The sequence below is a fragment of the Podarcis melisellensis genome, assembly GCF_964234715.1.
Source record: "Podarcis melisellensis genome assembly, chromosome: 5".
Taxonomy (NCBI): Eukaryota; Metazoa; Chordata; class Lepidosauria; order Squamata; family Lacertidae; genus Podarcis; species Podarcis melisellensis.
The window spans coordinates 23997448-24018143 of record NC_138537.1 but is presented as its reverse complement, the minus strand read 5'-3'; the positions used below and the strand labels follow the sequence as shown (position 1 = coordinate 24018143).

General features: G+C 41.1%; 1 protein-coding gene across 4 annotated transcripts in view; it reads left to right on the top strand.

The window, feature by feature from the left end:
• The window catches only part of MED12L (mediator complex subunit 12L), a 168626-nt gene that overhangs the window by 25814 nt on the left and 122116 nt on the right, over nucleotides 1–20696 (top strand). For 2 of the 4 annotated variants that reach the window (XM_081910674.1, XM_081910673.1), the window contains exons 9-15: nucleotides 524–623; nucleotides 1413–1549; nucleotides 14040–14171; nucleotides 14627–14753; nucleotides 16783–16997; nucleotides 19370–19474; nucleotides 20208–20390. In XM_081910674.1, the coding sequence (XP_081766800.1) occupies nucleotides 524–623; nucleotides 1413–1549; nucleotides 14040–14171; nucleotides 14627–14753; nucleotides 16783–16997; nucleotides 19370–19474; nucleotides 20208–20390 (999 nt within the window). The remainder of the gene's footprint in view (nucleotides 1–523; nucleotides 624–1412; nucleotides 1550–14039; nucleotides 14172–14626; nucleotides 14754–16782; nucleotides 16998–19369; nucleotides 19475–20207; nucleotides 20391–20696) is intronic. The other 2 variants (XM_081910675.1, XM_081910676.1) reach the window with 1 other exon arrangement.

Genomic DNA, 20696 nt, shown 5'->3' with positions numbered 1-20696 from the left:
GGCACAGGTAGTTAGCGACTGTGCTGTGTACCAGCGCTTCCTGCAACCTGGGAAATTATGGTTGTTGCTGAATGCCAGGTCATCTCTGAGTAAGACCTACCTCATCCATGATTTGATAAAGGATAAGGAGGCTGATCTCTTCTGTATCACTGAGAAATGGCTGGGTGAAAATGGATATTGTTGAGTTGGAAAGATTCAGAAAACGACAACTGAAAAGTTCAAGGGGATGAGAGCAGCCCTTTGTGCTGCCACTGTGGAGTTTTATTTATTTTTTAGTTTAAGACTTTGGAATGTTTTCTGAAGCAAGCAGTTTTTGAAAAGTGGTCCCATTTTAACCTGTAAGATAGTAAACAGGCGATACCATACTGCTTCTTTGTCCGATCTGGTTTATCTGAAACTGCTATTACTTTATGTCTGTTCAGTAGTTGTTCTCTGCCCTCAGGAAACTGGATAAGCCTAGGAGAAATCTGACACGTGTCTGAGATTTGATTTTCGCAAACACTAGCCAATTACTCTTTTTCAGGTACGGGGAAAGATTTATGAAGTAGAACAGCAGATAAAGCAAAGAGGCCGTGCTGTGGAAGTGCGATGGTCTTTTGACAAATGCCAAGAAACAACTGCAGGTAAAAAGTGAAAAAGCGAAAAAAGTTTAAAGATATATATTGGATACTGTAAGCCCTTATTGGCCTATATTCCTCTTGGATTTCAGTGTGATACATTAGAAGGAGGCTAAAATACCTCCAGTTTTGATGATTGATCCATCCTAGATTCCTGCAATCATCTGTTTTGAAAGTTGTGACTAGGCAGGTTAAAGCCAGAAGGAAAGCAGTAGATACTTGAAGAAAAACTCTGAAAAGGGTTGATGGTACAGTCATACCTGGGGTTAAATATGCTTCGAGTTGAGCGTGTTCTAGTTGCACTCCTTGGCAACCCAGAAGTAACGGAGCGCGTTACTTCCGGGTTTCACCGCTTGCGCATGCGCAGACGCTCAGAATGATGTCACGCGCATGTGCTAGTGACGTTTACCTCTAGATGCAAATGGGACTCCGGAATGGATCCCATTCGTATCTAGAGGTACCACTGTATTATCAAAAACTTAAGACAAGTTCCTACCATTCTTTAAGGTGAGAATCAAAACAAGGCAGTGCTGTTGTAGAAACTTAAAAAAAATAATCTTTTTTTTAAAAAATTGATAAATACAATACCTACAAACGCAAAACGAAACACGAAACGAACTTATTACACTTACATACATACAACTCCTTAATTCCTACAAAAGAAAACAATTGTAGAAACTTTTATTTGTTCTGTTTTTTTGTTTTCTGTTTTATAAGATGACAGTCAATACTATATAAAGAATTCTTCAGATTTCACAATGTAAATATACTCTTTTCTGTTTCTCTGTCTTCTAGGGGTGACTATCAGCCGTGTTTTGCACACATTGGAGGTTCTGGATAGACACTGCTTTGATCGATCAGATTCTAGCAATTCAATGGAAAGTCTTTATCACAAGATTTTCTGGCCAAACCAGAACAAGGATAGCCAGGAGGTAACTGCATTTCCCCTCCTTCTAAGTTTATAAATGGTTAAAGACTCATTTTCTCATTCTCTTCTTCACCAACATGATTGATTGACATTTGAAACATCATAATAGTGTGTGTTCAAAATATTTGCATCCTGTCTACTGGCCAGTAGCTTTCAATGAGGCTGTTAATTCTACTTCCTGTTCTAATCATTCTCTTGAGTGGCACACTACTCTGTTTCTAACATGTGCTGTGACACAAGATTGCCCAGAAGTCGTATCTTTGATGAGACAGTTCTGTTCCCAAATCCCAAATGTGTGGCTGTGGCTCAATGGTTGTGAGAAATGTGTACCTGCAGATTCCTAGCAGTGTTTCTTAGCTGCTTTTTCTTATATTCACAGTCAATTTTAGGGCTGAGCCAAAACCAGGAAGCAGGTTATCCCAGAAGGGCCAAAAGGTCAAAACGAGTTAAATAGTTTATGCACTTCGGTTAATAGGAAATGCTGCATGTTCTACTGCTTATAAATTCCTATCTTTTCAGTAATTTGGCATTGTTTTACACAACGTTCTAGTTAAATTACGTTTCTAGAACTGTTGCTGCAATAACTATTTTACATTAACAGGTATTTAGAAAGGTGCAATTATACACACACACACACACATATTTATATAGGTACAGGAGAGAGGAAGAGATAAATGCAAGGATTTATAAGTTCCTTTATGTATTTACAGCTAAACATATTTTTTTTTTAAAAAATCCACCAACACTAATATCAGCACAATGTGTAAAAAATATCCATTCAGAATCATTTGATCAGCCAGTTGACATATTATGGCATTGCTTTTAATTTTATAATGTGGTATAGCTGATCAATAAAGCTAATATTACCAAAGCAAAATTTGGATGGGTACACTCAGAGATTCAGGTAGGTAGCCATGTTGGCCTGACACAGTTGAACTAAATAAAAAAATAAAAAAATTGTCCAGCAGCACCTTAGAAACCAACTAAGTTTGTTCTGGGTATACAAACTTAGTTGGTCTCTAAGGTGCTACTAAACCAGAGATTGTTATTGACAAGTAAATCTAGATAAATATTAAGTTGTATATTAAGTTCTGCTTTTACAACTAACAGTTCATGGAAATTTCTGTTTGTTTCCCACTACCTGTAGGAAGTTTAAACAAACTCCTATCTCATACTTTTCTCCTTTCTCTCTTTCTATGGGTGTGTGTGTGTGTCTTTCACGTGCCTTCCCAAAACCGTTAATTTTGGAAGGTGAAAAGTGCTGGAGTCCAGTCTGCCTTCCCACTCCCTGTCTTATTGTGCCCTTTAAGTCTCCGTATTTTTGTTTGCTTGCTTTGGGGTTTTAGAGTTACTCCTCCACCATTGCAGTGTGCTTATAAGCTGAGAAAGATAGGAAGTGATTGGTTTCTGTTCTATGTTCTCTGCAGCTGCTGGTTTTCTGTGTTCGCTGACTTGCATCTGTCACAGCAAATGCTATCTTAACTTGCCTGATCTGTGAAGGTTGCTGAAAAACTGTATTAATTTAATGTGTTTGGCTTGCAGCTGACAGAACAAATGCTGTATTTGTAGATCTGCTTATGTTGGCTCTGGTGACCACAATCTACTGTGCTGTCAGACCAACTCAGCTGCAGAGGAAGTAACAATTTTAGAATGTTTCAAAGGAACTATGCCACAGCTGATTGTCTGAAAACTGAACCATTGTTGGCTTTGATGTGTGTGTATATGGGGGGGGGGATGTGGGGGAAACAACAGCTCTCTCGAAGCATTAAATGATAATGGTCAGGAGGAAAGTTGCAAACTTCCTAGTGAATAACTCTAAATGAGATTTCGTAATCGTTCATTTATAAGAACATAGGAAAATCCCCACTAAATCAGGCCCCAAAGCCCATGTATTCCATTGTCCTGTAGTACAGTGACCAACCACATGTCTGTTGGAAACCCCACAAGCAAGACCTGATCCTAACACATTCTCCTCACTTGTGGTTCCCACCTACTTGAATTCAAAGGCGCATTGCCTCTCATTGCAGAGCATAGCCGTTATGGCCAGAAGCCATTGGTAGCCTTATCTTACATGAAATCATGTAAGATAAGCGGTGGGAGAGCCAGTGTGGTGTAGCGGTTAAGAGTGGTGAACTTGTAATCTGGTGAACTGGGTTCGCGTCCCTGTTCCTCCACATGCAGCTGCTGGGTGACCTTGGGCTAGTCACACTTCTCTGAAGTCTCTCAGCCTCACTCATCTCACAGAGTGTTTGTTGTGGAGGAGGAAGGGAAAAGGAGATTGTTAGCTGCTTTGAGACTCCTTCGGGTAAAGCAGGGTATCAAATCCAAACTCCTCCGCTTCTTCATTTAAGGCCTTCGAGGTTGGTTTCCATCACTACATCTTGTGGGAACGAAGTCTTGTAGGAAACATTACAAAACTGTGAAGTGCTGCGTTTTTAGGAATAAATGTAGCCGTGTATAAGAACACACTGCAAAACTTTCCATTTCGAAAAGCCAAATAGACTTGCAGTGCAGTGCCTATGGAGTTCAATCTAAGTTCCAGGTAACTGCACAGCACTGCAGTCTTAATATATACCGGTAATCATCTGGTTTTAGTTCTTTCAATCTTGTCAGGTGTAAAAGGCTGGTATCACACCTGCCTTCGCTGCGTGACATCCCATGTCATGTGAATGGCTCTCTCCTTCCTCTTGTCCTATCTGCTGCTCCTGCAACCCCCAAAAATCTTCTATGGAGGATGTGGAATAATCCAGAGCATATCTGAGGGTTGTATCTGAGCTATAGGTGGGAGGAGAGGAAAAAGAAGTTGTGTTGTACAAGTGGAAATCTGTTGACCAATTGCACAGGTATCACTGCATGTCACCTACAGTCTTTTGCACACCTCTGGGGAGTAGCTGCATGTTTTGTCCGTGCAAATATACATTGATGATGGGCCAAATATTCACTTTGCTACTCTTTTGAATATATCTAATATTTGGAAAAATAATTATCTGAGCCACTAGATGGCAGCTCTTTTAAAACTAAAAGAAAAACTAAAGAAAAGCTGCAGTGTCATATCTGCAATAGTTTTTTAAAAGTTGTGTTTATTTTATCCTATAAAAACTTGAATATGGTTTCATGTGCAAGCTGTACATAGCCATTATGGATAGTAGCCATTGAAAGAAACATCAAACATTAAAAACTTCCCTATATAGGGCTGCCTTCAGATGTCTTCTAGAAAGACATCTAATGTATTGTTGTAGCATTACCTCTTTTTTATGCCTCTTTAATTTCATTCTCCACCTCAAACTGAGCATTTTGGTTGGAACTATAGCATGAAATGAATCTTGTGGCCTGGTATTACTACCCACAATAATTCTGTGAAGAAGTCTGCCCCTCTGGGGATTTCTAGCTTGTTGGATTTATTTCCTCTTTGATGTGCAGTGATGCCACCGCTAGAACACCTCTCCCTGCCCTTCCCATATAGAGTTCCCATTCAAGATAACCATGTCCCATTCATTCTCTCCATTCTACCAGGTTTCCATTATGCCCACTCTATATCTAAGAACAAGAACTCCAGTTTCACCATCTTAGCTCAGAAGTTTTGAGCATTGGTGTAAAAATACTTATATACAGTGTTCTCTCCCCAGATGTCTTTGGCACCTGTTTTATGCTACGATATTTTGGCCTCTCTTAATTCCTGTCATGTGCTTCTGAACTCTCAATGCCTGCCTCACTTGAATGATCACCATCATTTTACCCTGCATCCCTGGGAGATGATTTGTTCCAAACTGCTGGACACTCCTTGATCTCTGTTGGCCTTCTCCCTTGTTGTTAGTTTAAAAGCTTGTTCTGCCATCTTTTTGATTTAAGTGCCATCTGTCTGGTTCCCTCCTAGTTCAAGTGGAGCCTGTCCCTTTTGTACAGGCCATCTTTGTTCAGAAATATCATCCTCGGTGCCTAACAAATCCAAAATCCTCCTGAGGCTACTGACCCATCCACTCATTGAAACCCTATAGCTGTGCCTGCCTAGCTGACCCCATGCATGGGACTGGTAGCATATCAGAGGAAGCCACTTTGAAGGTTCTTGCTTCAACAATCATTACCCATCCTTTGCCACAAGGTCCTGGCAGGTAAAATACAGCGCTAAAACAGTTCAAAACAAAATGCTGTAATAGCTAGAGTGATCCTAAAATGTATGCCTTTCAAGTGTCAAAAGAGATATGTCTTCAGCATACAACAAAAACTGTAAACTGAAAGTGCTAGATGCAACTCTTTGGGGAAGGATTTCCACAGTGTAGGCTGCCACAGAGAATGTTCTCTTCCAGGTCTTTCTCCCTTTCTTCCTCTCTCTCTCTCATTCAGTCACAAAACCACAAACGCACACATGTACCAAAACTCAAGAGGGTACTGCAGCTGTCAAGAGGCCCCATCTACTGATCCAAGATGGCTGCAGCCATGTTTAATAATAACACAGTGGTACCTCAGGTTACATACGCTTCAGGTTACATATGCTTAAGGTTACAGACTCCGCTAACCCAGACATAGTACCTCGGGTTAAGAACTTTGCTTCAGGATGAGAACAGAAATTGTGCTCTGGCGGCGTGGCAGCAGCAGCAGGCCCCATTAGCTAAGGTGGTGCTTCAGGTTAAGAACAGTTTCAGATTAAGAACGGACCTCTGGAACGAATTAAGAACTTAACCTGAGGTACCTGTGTAATAATATAATAAAGGTAAAGATAAAGGGACCCCTGACCATTAGGTTCAGTCATGACCGACTCTGGGGTTGCAGCCCTCATCTCGCTTTATTGGCCGAGGGAGCCGGCGTACAACTTCTGGGTCATGTGGCCAGCATGACGAAGCCGCTTCTGGCGAACCAGAGCAGCGCACGGAAACACCGTTTACCTTCCCGCCGGAGTGGTACCTATTTATCTACTTGCACTTTGACGTGCTTTCGAACTGCTAGGTTGGCAGGAGCAGGGACCGAGCAATGGGAGCCCACCCCGTCTTTGGGATTCGAACCACTGACCTTCTGACTGGGAAGTCCTAGGCTCTGTGGTTTAACCCACAGCGCCACCCGCGTCTCTATCTCACCCTAAACAGCAGGTCTCAGGGCGGTTACAACATAAAATCACAATATGATAACACACCATACGTAAAAAAAAAGCAAAACAACCTAATAACCTCCCCCAACACATTTTTAAAGGGCATTGGATGTCAATCAGCCAAAGGCTTGGTTAAAGAGGAACATTTTTGCCTGGCGCATAGCGCACTAAAGTTTGCTTCCAGGGCCAACATACACTACTATCTCTGACTCCTCCACAGCACTTTCTACCTGGCTACCCGGATGACGTGCCACATCTACAAACTTTGAGATAGGTAGGTCACTGTGCAGCCACACACCTGTCACACACCCAGTTGCCCATGTTCCTAATGATCAAATGAACCCCTAACAGGATTCCCCAAGAAGATTATTGTTGGCATTACAGGATAAGTGCTCATCTCCCGCAGAATAGGTCCCTTCTAAGGTATCATTTCCCTCTTTCTCAGAGTAATGCTTTCCTTCATGCCCCCTTGAATTCTCAAGGGCACATCAGAGGAATAGCCAAACGGTTTTAAAGTAATATGCATGCATTCAAAGTAAACATCAGACACAGTTTGTGACGTGCATCCTTAGCTCATGTTAAGCTATTTATTATTGTGGGAGAGTAGGTTTTGAAAGTTTTAACCATTAGCTGTTTTTAGTCTCTTGGGTAAAAATACCAAGTTATTCATATCATCAACCTTTCCCCTTATCCTGCTGTGTATTTACTAGAACAAGCTTTTGAAGTTTTCCAGTTCAGTCCTTGGTTAAAAATACCCTGTCCTGTATTGACTGCACAGAACATGTCACTACTCAGGAATGAGTCAATTTTTCAATTTCACGTAGCCACACAAAGCCACCCTCTTTTCTTGCCCACAATTCTCCTGTATTCTGCCCTTCACCTTCAGCGCTGCCATTTTAAATTTGTTGATTAGTTGCTATTCATAGAAGGTTGCATAATTTCCCCGTGAGTAAGTCCAGTATTGAGAGAAATATTCGATTTGTGCAAAGCTGTTCCCATAGAGACTATTCAGACAGTGGGGGAGTTTTACTTTTTTTGGAAACTACCAGTCGATAAAAATGTGGCTCTGTAAACTGTTTCTAGCCGTTTCCGTTTGTTAGGAAGCAGCTGATAATATATACCTATATATGGTTACTTGATAATGGCTTGCTCCAGCTTTCTTGAAACTGCCTTATTTGTGTTTCTTAATACCTGTTCACCTCAGGTTAGGAGGTCCACTGTGCCAGCCTTGTTCCTTAAGCCGACTTGCATGCCACCCACAATCACATTTATCCAGAAGTAAGACTTTGGTCATTTCATTGGATGCATTTCTGGTTGTAACAAATATTTTCATTTGCTTTCTTTATCATTTTCTCTGAGATAGTTTTTATGAATTCTGCAAATGAAACACGAGTCAGCAGTGTGATGCAGCAGCAAAAAAAGCTAATGCTATTCCAGGCAGCATCAACAGAAGTTTAGTGTCCAGATAATGTAGAATCCATACGTCCGGAATTTTCCAGACATAGATGGTATTCGGCCCTTGGAAACAGTGCCTGGGTGGAAATTGCTTAAATGTCTGGGGAAATCCAGTATGGCAGCCAGTCTCAAATTTCATTAAAAATAGCTCAAAAACTCAAAAGCGCAACAAATTTGGGTAAAACTTTTAAAAAAAGTTCACTTTTGTGTCCGGATTTTCACTTTTTGAAATATGGCAACTCTTAAGATCAAGAGAAGTAATATTCTTTCTTGGTCAGACCACACTTGGAATACTGTGTCCAATTCTGGGCACCACAATTTAGGAAATATGTGCAGAGAAGGGCAAGCAAAATGATGAAGAGTCTGGAAGCTAAGCCTTATGAAGAACAGTTGAAGGAGCTGGGTTATGTTTAGCCTGGAAAAGAGGAGATTGAGAGGAGCTATTATAGACCTCTTCAGATATCTAAAGGGATGTCACATGGAAGAGGGAGCAAGCTTGTTTTCTCCTGCTCTGGAGGGTAGGACATGAACCAATGGCTTCAAGATATAGCTGCATGCACATAAGGATAGATCCTGCTCCATATTCTTAATGTGGGATTCAACAGATGAGATTATTAGCTGATTGGTACACTTTTCAGCTATAATGCGCTGGTGTGTGTTTTTTATAGTAGGTACTGCTTGTATCTGCTTTTTGTTGGACCCACCCAAACCTCTTCCTGTTACAGGAGGTGGTTTGATGATGCAGACTTGGTTAGAACAGGGAGAGTTGTATTTTTGACTTGGTTTGGCTCAAGATAAGGAAGATGTGACTGCAAGCCCAAAGGGCTAACAATGGAAATGTCTACATTTAAATGGAATTGAGGGAGATCCCATAACTGGTTCCTAGGCTTCTCTGCACTGATTCTGTTAAATGTTGTATGCAGGAGAATTTTGTCTGGAGTTATGGAATGCAAAAGATCACAAGCAAAGTTAGGGGGGGTAGAGGCAAGGGATTGATGCAGTGTCCCTGAGCCTTTATTAACTGGGCAGAAGAGGGATTTTCAGCAGGGGTTTTTGAATTCCTATATGCGGAGCTGAAGCTGCCTAAGGGTTGGGAGTGCCTTTCCCCTTTGCAACTAAGGAAAGTTATTAAATAAAAAAGGTGGCGTGAAATGGTGCAGCCATCATCAACTATATCAGCAGTTCAATTTTAGAGGGCGGTATATTCTGATTGCCATAATTAATATAGCAATAATAAGCTATTAGGAAGTTGAAGATACAATGGAAACATTATCATCGCAGGGAGGTTTACGAACAGTATGGAGAGACATTAGAAGCATATTGAAAACAATGATGTTGGAGGACGCCGGAGGCCTGGGAACAGAATAAAATAAACACCCAAACTAGACAGATTTGAAGTTCAAACAATGACTCCTATCATACTGTTTGGATGAGCTGTTTTGTGATAGAGGGCAAAATCTGAAAGTCATAATTGCTGAGGAAATTGTTATAGAGAACATTCTCTTGGAGTGGTGACTTGATTTTACCCAATAACATTTAGGCTGTTCAAACAGTCCCCCCCACCCCCAATTTTATGACCATTGTCTGTTTAGGTTACAGCCACTTAGATAAGATTCTTCTTGACTGGTCTTACCCATCAGACTTTTGAGGGGCATCCAATTAGGGGTGCCTAGAAAAAGCTGCTAGTTATCAACTGCTTAATTTTATTATAGATTTTTGTTTAATCATAAGGAGGCCTTTTGGAGCCAATGTGCCTTGGATGAACACTCTCAATCTATGAATCAAATTTGAGGTTTGAGATCAGTGGAATATATAAATAATTTCATAGAGAAGATGTTGCATGCATTGATCAAGGTGTAAAATACTATTTTATGCCCCGTCCCCAGCACTTGTGTTTACATCAAACTAATGGCTGCTCATATTAGGTTGATACTATTGCAAGGGAGGTGAAGAAAGGCTCCATGTTGTTACTGGAAACAGAATGGCAACAAATGTACCATATGATGTTGACTGTAGATACACCTTCATAACAGTCTCTTCTCCTATGTTACTTGGTGCCTTCATGACAGATGTAGAGCCTTGCACTGTTCTTCCCAGGTTCTAACTCTTAATAAGTGGATACTTTATTATTATGTTTATGTAAAAAGTGTACATCATTCTTGGGGCATGATTATATACTAGTCTGAAAGTTCAAAAAATGAAACTTTTTGGCTTCATTTTAAATGCAAATTATGTTTCCAAGTTAATGGAATGCATTGACATTAGGGCAATGGTTATATAAATATGACCCCCCCTTATATTTTAGAAGCATTTGGAGGTTGACTTGTATTTTAAAATTTCTGTTTGCTTTTGAATTGTTTTATTGCTGCTCCTATTAATTTGCTTTTTTGTGGTTCTAGTTTTGATTAAATTGCTATGTTTGTATTGCTGTGTTTCTAAGTCGCCTTGGAGTATTTGGTTGAAAGTTGACGGGGACTTGTATAAATCATGAACGCAGCCTCCAACCCTAGACAACCATGTTTATGGCTGAGGGAGAAACGTGCTTTGGGAAGTCTTTATACTAGCAAGTCAATCCACTCTTCCATTTAAAATTGGTTTGTGTGTTCAGCTGGGTTACTGTGGCTGCAAACATTCAAAGTGCAAACTTTGAAAAAAACTACTGACTCGGTGTTCTCCCCCTGCCCCCAGTGCTTATAGCATTCTGGGCTTGTGGACCTAGTGGTGCATTTTCTGCTAGCAGTTCAGAGGTCTGAAGTTTGCTTCACTCTCTCCTCTTTATATGTACGATTGGGATTGAGTGTTATAGTCAAACTGGCAGCTGCACAACCTTAAAACAAGTCTGACTCATTTAGAAACAGAACCAGCTGTTTGTCCTTTTTCAGTTTCACACAGCATATATTCTGTTCTTGATTAATGTTGCACAATGAAAGGTCAGAAGGGAGGTATTGGAAAAACTTCTGTATATGGAGGAATTGGATGCTTCTAAAGACAACTAAGCAATTATTCCATTTGAAAAATTAAGTTAAAAGTGTCAAATGGCTTCACTTCAGTCATCAGTGCTCTGGAAAATAAAGTGATGTGTTGTTCTGAGAAATGTATCACTATTAATTTATTGCCAAGAATTCCAGTGCTAACTTGTGTTCCTTTTTAAATAAAATAATCCAATTTCTATAAACATTCACATATCCAATGCAAAAAGTCACAGCTGCTGTTAAGAGTAGCTTCAGATTTTTTAGCTTTCATAAAGGAGGGCCATCTGGCTTTGTTTTGTTTGTGCTGTTGCCCAAAGTTAATTTCCCATCCCTTTCACAAACAAGGCCGGGATCTTTACTGTATGCTGTGTGTGCATCAGGGGAAGAAGCAGAAAGGCTGGGCCTTGTGCTATGAGAATTGAGCCCAACGCAACCTTTTCGGGATGGGACTTCTCAAGACCCTGTTCTGCAAGGGGCAAGCATTGCTTGGTCACCCAATGCTTTTGGCCTGAGATCTTGTTTGTGGAAAGTGGGAATGGGATTATGCACGTTGCTTTTATATTTCTACAACATATTCAGGGTTAGGTAAAGGTAAAGGGACCCCTGACCATTAGGTCCAGTTGTGGCCGACTCTGGGGTTGCGGCGCTCATCTCGCTTTATTGGCCAAGGGAGCCAGCGTACAGCTTCTGGGCCTTGTGGCCAGCATGACTAAGCTGCTTCTGGCGAACCAGAGCAGTGCACGGAAATGCAGTTTACCTTCCCGCCAGAGCGGTACCTATTTATCTACTTGCACTTTGACGTGCTTTCGAACTGCTAGGTTGGCAGGAGCAGGGACCGAGCAACCGGAGCTCACCCCGTCGCGGGGATTCGAGTATTCAGGGTTAGGCCTGTGGCAATTTGCTGTTTGAGGCAAAGGAAAATTTGGTACCTCCCCATCCCACGTATAAATGTTGACTTCATGGGATGGTTTCCTCCACTGCACCCACATGCATGAGTGTAGTTTAGGAGGTGCAGACAGTTCTGTCTGAGTGGCACACTTCACTCTGTTCTGCAATGGAAATAGAAGAATGTCTTCAAAGTAGGACACATGACTGTTCTGTTCTTCACAATCTCCATTTATGGAGGGTTGGCTCCCGTCCCCCCCCCCCCCAAATCCTATGTGTGCTACATACGTTAATAATTTTCCTTCTTCGTTTTCTCAACACCCACAACTTTGTAAACTTTTATTGATCTCCCTTCCCTCTAGGTTTCTTTTTTGAATGGAAAAGTGTGTGGCTTCCTTAACATTTTGTGGTTGCAGATGAATTAAAAGGGATGTGAATCACCTTTTTCTTTTTTAGCTTTCCAGGATGATCCAGGCCAGGCCCGTGCAGAGCTTGTCTGCGGAGTGTGCCTTGTTAGAATAAAGCTTCTAAACTCAAACAAAAAAGCAGCTGGTCTCTGACAGGGCTCCTGCCCTGGCTGGATTAGGCCTCTGAGCCCCCGGGACAAGTTTACTGGGCTTCCCTTGCCTCTGCATGGGCCTGATCCAGGCTCCCATTACTGGAGATGGCGTGCTAGGCTAGGCAAGCTTCTGGTGTTATCTAGCTAAGCTGTTATTAATAGTGTGATGGAAAGAAGCAGGAGATAATGACCTCCTATATATCTTGTTGTGTATCTAAACAAATGCTTTGAACAAGATAAAGTTGCAACCGGAGGAGGATGTGGGAGGCCATTGCTCTGCTTATGTTTGTTGTTGCTAATAGAAAAGGATGTGCTTAGGACCTTTCCAGACACTGTATATTAAGAATATGCATCTGATTGCTAAGAGGAAAGCCTTAAATGGTGTTGCCTTCCCCTTCTTTCTGTCATTACATTCCGATCACAAATATGTCTGCAATCTTAGTTTCTCAGGCTGTACCAGCTACCAGCTACCACCAGCCACAAGTCTCCTGCTCTTTCAATCGTCTCCACCCTTTCTCCTTTGTTGGTTTGCTTGGAAGTGTGTCCCAGAACACCTCTCCTCAAATCCGTTTTCTACACCAGCTTTTAAAAAATGAAATGGTTGGCTTTACCACCTAGCTTCCTTGCCCTGTTGCAACTAAGCCTAAGAATGTGAAATTGGAACAATCACACATTCCTCCCTATGTTTAACTTGGTGTCTCCTTCCTTCCTGTTTCTTTTCCTCTGTTTTCCCCATGTTGAATTTTAGATTGTAAGCTCCTTGGGGCAGGGAACTGTACTATTGCATTCTGTAAAGTGCTGAAGTGCCTATGCACATGGATTGCATTATGTATAAATTATAATTAATAGCAGTAGTGAGTAGTAATAATGATACGGAAAGTTTGTTTTTTGATGTTCACATACAGAAACTGGTTAAACCATTGATTGGATGATTAAAGATGAATGTTGGATTTTACTGTTAAGGATTCACATTTCTGAATTATAAGAATTGCTTAGGACAGCTTTTCTTTTCTTTTCTTTAATAAAAAGTGGTGTATCACCTCCAAAATGAAGGTGGCTCTTATGCATAAAAAAAGAGGATCATCTTCAATTAAAAGTTATAAGAAAACAATGTGTACTGAAATATGTACACAAGCACTATGTTCATAAAGGGTCCTTACTTTGAAAAGAGCAGCTTTTGAACTGATAAATGTAGCCAGAAGTGTAGTAAATGTAAATATGACTAAAACCTAAGGGTGATAGCAAAAGCCTGTTTTAGTATATAGCACATGAGTTGCATTTCAAACTAGCTCATCATGCTCTTCAACACACATCTACTATGCTTCTGTTCCATGCATTCATTCCCTGTCTAGCCACACATACCTCCTAGAAGAAGAAACTCTCTTTTGAGCTGTTAGACAAACTTACATCCTAGGGATAAAAGGGGTAGGAAATTGAACAGTTGCCTGTTGCCATTGGTCTGCATCGTATGCCTGTCTTTGTAGCCAGCATTTTAATCTACTTAAACAAGAGACTGACCTTTTGTTTTGTTTTTATTTAACAGGTTGCAACTAATGATGAAGCTGTCGTAACGTTGCTTTGTGAATGGGCCGTGAGCAGCAAAAGAGCTGGCAAGCATAGGGCAATGGCTGTGGCTAAATTATTGGAGAAGAGGCAAGCTGAAATTGAAGTGGAAGTAAGTTGTCTTTGCAGTATGACAGCTGTGTGCAGGGAGAGAGAAATGCAGTTCATATTTAAGTGAGAACTAGCTTTGACCATGAACTACAGCCTTATAAGCAAGTTTAACGCAGTTTATCCATCTTGGTTCATAGTGGAAGGTTCAGGCCCTGTAACAAGCATCAGAAGTCTTTAATCTCTCTTGCAGAGGGAACATAGGATGCTGAGAATGCCAGTCTTTATTCCATTCTTATGTGTCATCTGGCCACATCTCAGATGACGCTAGATTAATTTGCTTGTTTTTCCTCGCACCCAAGCAGAGACCAACAGGTTGAACAACAGGTTCTTTTCCCCCTCACCTTTTTGCTTGTGTGCCCCTAAGTAATAGGGGAGGGGAGGGCAAGTGCAATTGCATTCATAGCTGTTGTGTTGCAGTTCTACACTGATTGCTTTTATCCTGTCTTATTTCTGCAGCGATGTGGTGAGGCAGAAGTCTTGGACGAAAAGGAATCCATTTCTTCAGCATCACTTGCTGGATCCAGCCTTCCCGTGTTCCAGAATGTCCTCCTTAGGTTTTTAGACACCCAGGCCCCCTCATTATGTAAGCATCAAACCCTCTCTGTTCCAGAGCAGGATGAAACTCTGTGACCTTTTGTCCAGCTACTGGATATTCACTATTATTATTGGTGACTGTATCATTTTTTCCCCTCCCTCATTTCTGCCTGACCTACAGATTTTTATTTTTTTCCCCTAGAAGGCTTTAACTTTCCAAAACATTGTGTTTTGGGAACTAAAGTATTTCTGAGCTTTGTTTTTGCCTTGAGGCAATTAATGTAGCTTTTTGTTTCAGAGCTTGGGGGGTGGGGAATTTCCTGCCTGCCCCACTCCAAGTTTGTCTTACCTTGGACCAGTTGCTTTACAGACTAAACTTAGACTGTACAATCTAACATTTGGCACTAGGGAAAACATAAACTAAAACTCTGACATTGTCATTCTGTACATGCTTATTCAGAAGTAAGACTCACAGTTTATAGTGGGATTTGCTCCTATTAAATATGCACAGGACTATAGTGCAAATGTGTCAGATCTGAGCATCAAGGCAGCAGCTCATCAGTTTATTACCAGATGAAACACAGTTGTCCTCCAGTGCTTATCAGAGTAGTTTGGATTTTTTTATACCTCCCTTTGCAATCTGTTCCTGGTTTCTCCTCATAGGTAAGCCAGTAGTGGTCCCAAATGCCCTTGTTGCGTGTCCACAAAGGTGGAGCTGATAGTCTGCACCTGCCATATTGTGACTGGAATGCTGTTCTCAGAACTGGGGCAGCCACACTGAAAGCCCTGCTCTGAGTTAACTGTGGAGCGGGCTTCTGATATCTTTGGAACCTGAAGGATAAACTTCTGATATGCTTAACCATATGCTGAACCTGTATATGTTGCTTTCTGACACTTGTGTGTGTGTTTGTAGTAGTTAGAAAAAGAGAGCAAAACTCCGTAAGGGTTTAAGGAGTAGGAATGTTGGTGCATTCAGGTGCCATATACTGTGGGTTCTAATAACCGGGTTTCCTCCACGTCATTTAACCTATATTGGTTCAATAGTGCAAATATATTGTCTTGATTGTCCAATTCATGGTAGATTATTATTGCAACTTCCAGAAAGCCTCAATGTGATCAAATTAATGTGTTAAGCTGCAAAGAGATACGCCAATCTGAGTATTTTTCAGAAGTGTTGTAGGACCTTCTTATATGGGCTGACTTTTTGAAGCCTGGATTAATCACATGAGAAGGATGGTTTGGGCTGCAATTAATAGTCATAGAGTCAGAAGGGACCATGGTTTGGACTGCAATAACAACCCCTTGCAATGCAGGAATATTTTGCCCAATGTGGGACATGAACCGATGATCCTGAGTTTAAGCTTCTCATTCTCTACTGATTGAGCTATAAGGAGTGGGGTTAACTAACCTGTCTTGCTAGCAGAAGACTGTGTGAGGACTTCTACTGGCATAATGGGACTTCTCCTAAATCTCTGGAGGGATGGGAGAACAATTTATGGGAGCAGAGGGGATACCAATCTGTTGGACAAGCAAGCTGATGTAACTTATCTCCTTAGGGCCGTTTTGAATTCTACCCTTTGTGTCTGAAATATTTAAGTAGCTATTTGTGTAACCTTAATTTTAAGGTTGTGGGACGCGGGTGGCGCTGTGGGTTAAACCACAGAGCCTAGGACTTGCCGATCAAAAGGCCGGCGGTTTGAATCCCCGTGATGGGGTGAGCTCCTGTTGCTCAGTCCCAGCTCCTGCCAACCTAGCAGTTCGAAAGCACATCAAAGTGCAAGTAGATAAATAGGTACCGCTCTGGCGGGAAGGTAAATGGCATTTCCGTGCACTGCTGTGGTTCACCAGAAGTGGCTTAGTCATGCTGGCCACATGACCCGGAAGCTGTACGCCGGCTCCCTCGGCCAATAAAGCGAGATGAGCATCGCAACCCCAGAGTCAGTCATGACTAGACCTAATGGTCAGGGGTCCCTTTACCTTAATTTTAAGGTAGGCTTACTTTTTTCTTTTTCTTTTTAAACAAAAGCTGCTTGAGCCTAATGCTAATTAATAAAATCTAACCTTTTCTCTATTGGTAGCTGACCCAAACAGTGAACATGAGAAGATGGAATTTGTGAACCTGGTGCTGCTTTTCTGTGAATTCATACGGCATGATGTTTTCTCCCACGATGCTTACATGTGCACTTTAATATCACGTGGAGACTTATCCATCACTGCAACCTCTATGTCTCGCTCGCCAACTGGGGAAAATATGGATGAACAGTATTCTAGGGAACAAGATGTGAAACTGGAGGTATGAAGTGCATTGTAGTTTGCTTCTCAGCTTCACTCGGTCAAAAATGACAACCTGGTGCTGTTTTCTCCCTACCCCACTTTATCCTAAGAGCATTTTGAAAAATAATAATTGTGCTGCCTAGAAAGCTTTATTGGTGTTGTTCATCAGATTATCAGTGCCAACCTTTAACGTAGCCCCTTTTACCCAGTATAATGTGAGCAGTCCATGCTGCTGCTGCTACTCCCCAGTTTCTGGAGGGATTCTGTTAGCATGAAAAGGAATAGCAGTTTATGGTCTTCTCATGTGACCTGGGATTTTGCATGAATGTGCACATGTTTTATCCTGATGATGCAGGACGAGAGTTGCACTGAGCAGAAGCTTCCATGCCAACAGTGCAATATTGAGATATCAAGATCTCAACATTACCCTGCTCTCAGGACAAGGCCCTATTGGCTGTGCCATAGCCTGCAGAAATATATCTGGCACCATCCAGGTAGAGGCCCTGCCTGGTTAACAAGTTTATGGAATGGTTTCTCGCTGGAAATAAAGCAGGTGCCAACCTTGCTGAGTTTTCCTCTGGGGGTCATTGATACCTGACCTTGAGAACTTTTCAGGTTGCTGGATTTATTGTTATATTGTAATTTATACTGGTTGTATTGTTTTTGCCTTTTGCTTTTTTACCGGTTTTGTTTAGAGGAGTGTCTTCCAAAGTTTTAAACTGCCTTGGGATTGGAATGGAAGACAGTATATGAGATTATATAAGTTTCATTCCCTCTGAAGGGACAGACATGTAGTTTGGGGGTTCTCCTAGATTCATCTGTCAGTGGAGGCCCTGGTTAATTCTCTGGTGATGGGTGCTTACTGCCAGCTTGTGTTGGTGTGTCGACGATACCCATTCCTGGATAGGGATACCTTGGCCACCATGATTCCATATACTGGTAACCTCAGGATTGGACTACTGTAACAACTCAGGACTGGGTTACCTGAAGGACGGCTTGCCCCTGTGTAGACCTGCAAGATCACTTCGAACACCTGGGATATTTTTGCTCAGGCCAGCACACTCTACAGAATATCATATAGTGGTAATGTTAAAACAGGCAATTTCCTCCTTTCGCCCTTCACTCTGGAATGCCCTTACCTCTCCCTTATGATGTGAAGCACCTTCAATTATTTGCTTCAGATGTCTTTATGAAAATGTGCAGGCTTTCCCTAACCCGTAAGATTGGAACCTGTATCACTGGATTTTCTGTGTTTGCTTCTGTGATATTATTTTACTGCTTTTAATGTTGATTTGTGTTGTTTCCATGGTACGTAGACATTTTTAAAGCATGAAGGGTTCTGTTCGTTGATGCCATTCTGCTTGCACAACAAAGTTTTGCTTGAAGGGTTCTGTTCGTTGATGCCATTCTGCTTGCACAACAAAGTTTTGCTTGCACAATGAAACCTCCCTCTCCTCTCCTTGCACACCCTCAAAATCTGCTCTGGAGAGTTGGGGGACTCTCTGGAGCAGAATATGGGGGCACGAGGGGAGAGGAGAGGAAGGCAATATAACCCTCAGTGGTTTAGAAATATTTATTAAATAAAATAAAAATATTATGCAGATGAATGAGATAATAGCTTTGACACATTATACTTAAAGGTAGTTTGTGGCTAAATACAGTCTAGAGCTGCCATGATGACGAAATGCCTATTGCATAAATGAAATGTGATATTTTGCACCTATTGGGCTCTGATGGATCAAGATCTCTTTATATATTAAAGGTGCCGATAGAATTAGTTACATTTGCATTGTTTTATATGTCCATGATTGGAATTGGAAGGAAAGGGTGTCCTTCTAAGGTTTGAGCCCAAATTTTATTTTTAACTTTAATGGTTGTTAGGTTCTTTCCTCAAAACCAATCCATTATTATTTGGACCTGCAAGAATCATGACTTCAGACTTTTTATTTCTGCAAGGTTTCATCTCAGCAGCAGCACAATCTCTTGTGAACAGTGGTCCTTTATACAAATTGCACTGTACTTGGAGGATATGCATCCCTCTAGAGAAGTATTGATGGTTTAGCTGTAGCCTTTCTCTAATCTGATCCCATAGCAAAGCAGACATTTCCCAGGAGATTACGCATTCATTGTAAACAAAACATTCAGGCTATCACCCTTGAGTGCAGTTTTCCCGAGCTCGTTATTATTATTTTTTAAGTATGACTTCAAAAAGAGACCATTTTGAGTGTTATATATGTTGGGGGCAGAAATGTCTTCCGTCTTGTTTAGTCTAAGAATTTTAGTATTGTGCTTTTTAAAACTGAGTGATTTTTTAAAATCTTATGTGGCCAGTCACCCATGCTTTACATCATGCTCTGACTGGTGTTTCTTTTTCTCTTCGGTGATCATTAGGACCATAGTATTATGGAACATATGTACATTGACTCGGGAACTGCTAATATTTTTGATGACATAGACAAGAATGACTATAAGACAGACTTTGGTTCGGAATTTCCAGTAGGTCTAACTTCGGATTTTTTCAGTTAAAAAACCCATTCTTCACTTTGCTACGTGTGTCAGCATGATCTGAGACATGGAACACACGCTCTTACCAGCATTTTCTGCATTTCTTCTGGTATTCTCAAAATATCTCGCCCCTTTCCCCCATACTCATCCTTTCCTTCTTTTAAATAGCATCATGGTCTTAGGTTTACAAAAGATGCCTCACCTATTTCCACTGTGGTAACCCTGATACCACTTCCACTGTGTTTAAACTGCCACTATCATGAACATGTCACGAGCAGTGAAACATTAACTCATATCATTTATACTTACTGAAACCATTTTTTTAAAATAAAACAAAAACATTTTGCCATTCTTCACTCACAATATTGAGTGCTAACATTGGCCCCCTTATTAGCTGCTGTTTGAAAATTGAATCAAAATGGTTTTAGTTCCTGCATATTTCAATGCAATTGAATGTTGTTTTCATTGGCATGCATCAGGAGTAGCCAACGTGGTGCCCTCCAGATGTTGTTAGACTACAGTTCCCATCATCCTTGACCATTGGCCATTCTGGCTGTGACTGATGATAGTTGTGGACCAACATCTGGGAGTTGCCACATTGGCTCTCAGACATACATCATAAGTTACTAATTCTGAGGTAAAATGAAGCTGCATTTTTTGGCCATACCATAAATTCAATGGATATTTCTGTTTACAGTATTAAATGTTTGTTTACATGCCTTAGATATTTTCTCCAATGCCTGGGGAGTCTTGTGAGAATCTGAATTCCGTATCAATGATAGACAGAAGAATTTCAACAATGAGTGAAAAGTCTATGAAGAGGGAAAAACTGAGGGAGCTGATTTTTCCATCAAACTACAACCTCCTTCGCCATTTGCAATATGCAACACATTTTCCTATACCTCTGGTAAGTAACTTCTTTCTGTCTTTGAAGAGGAAGTCTATACACATGCAAGCAAAACTGCTTAGAGGTTTTATTTACAATTAAGTGGGATGCAAATTCTGTTAAATAAATAAATTGCTTACTGACTTACTTCAAACTAATGACAATTCATATAGCCAGGTCGTGGCTCGTTGTTTTGTTGTACTCATCGTACAAAGTGTCACTGAAACAGGTGAGTGGTAAATTAGTTGACTCAACTCATTTCCTTATATCCAGTTGGACTTAGCCATGACTAGTTTAACCTGGATTTGGAATGTACATTGTCTCTCA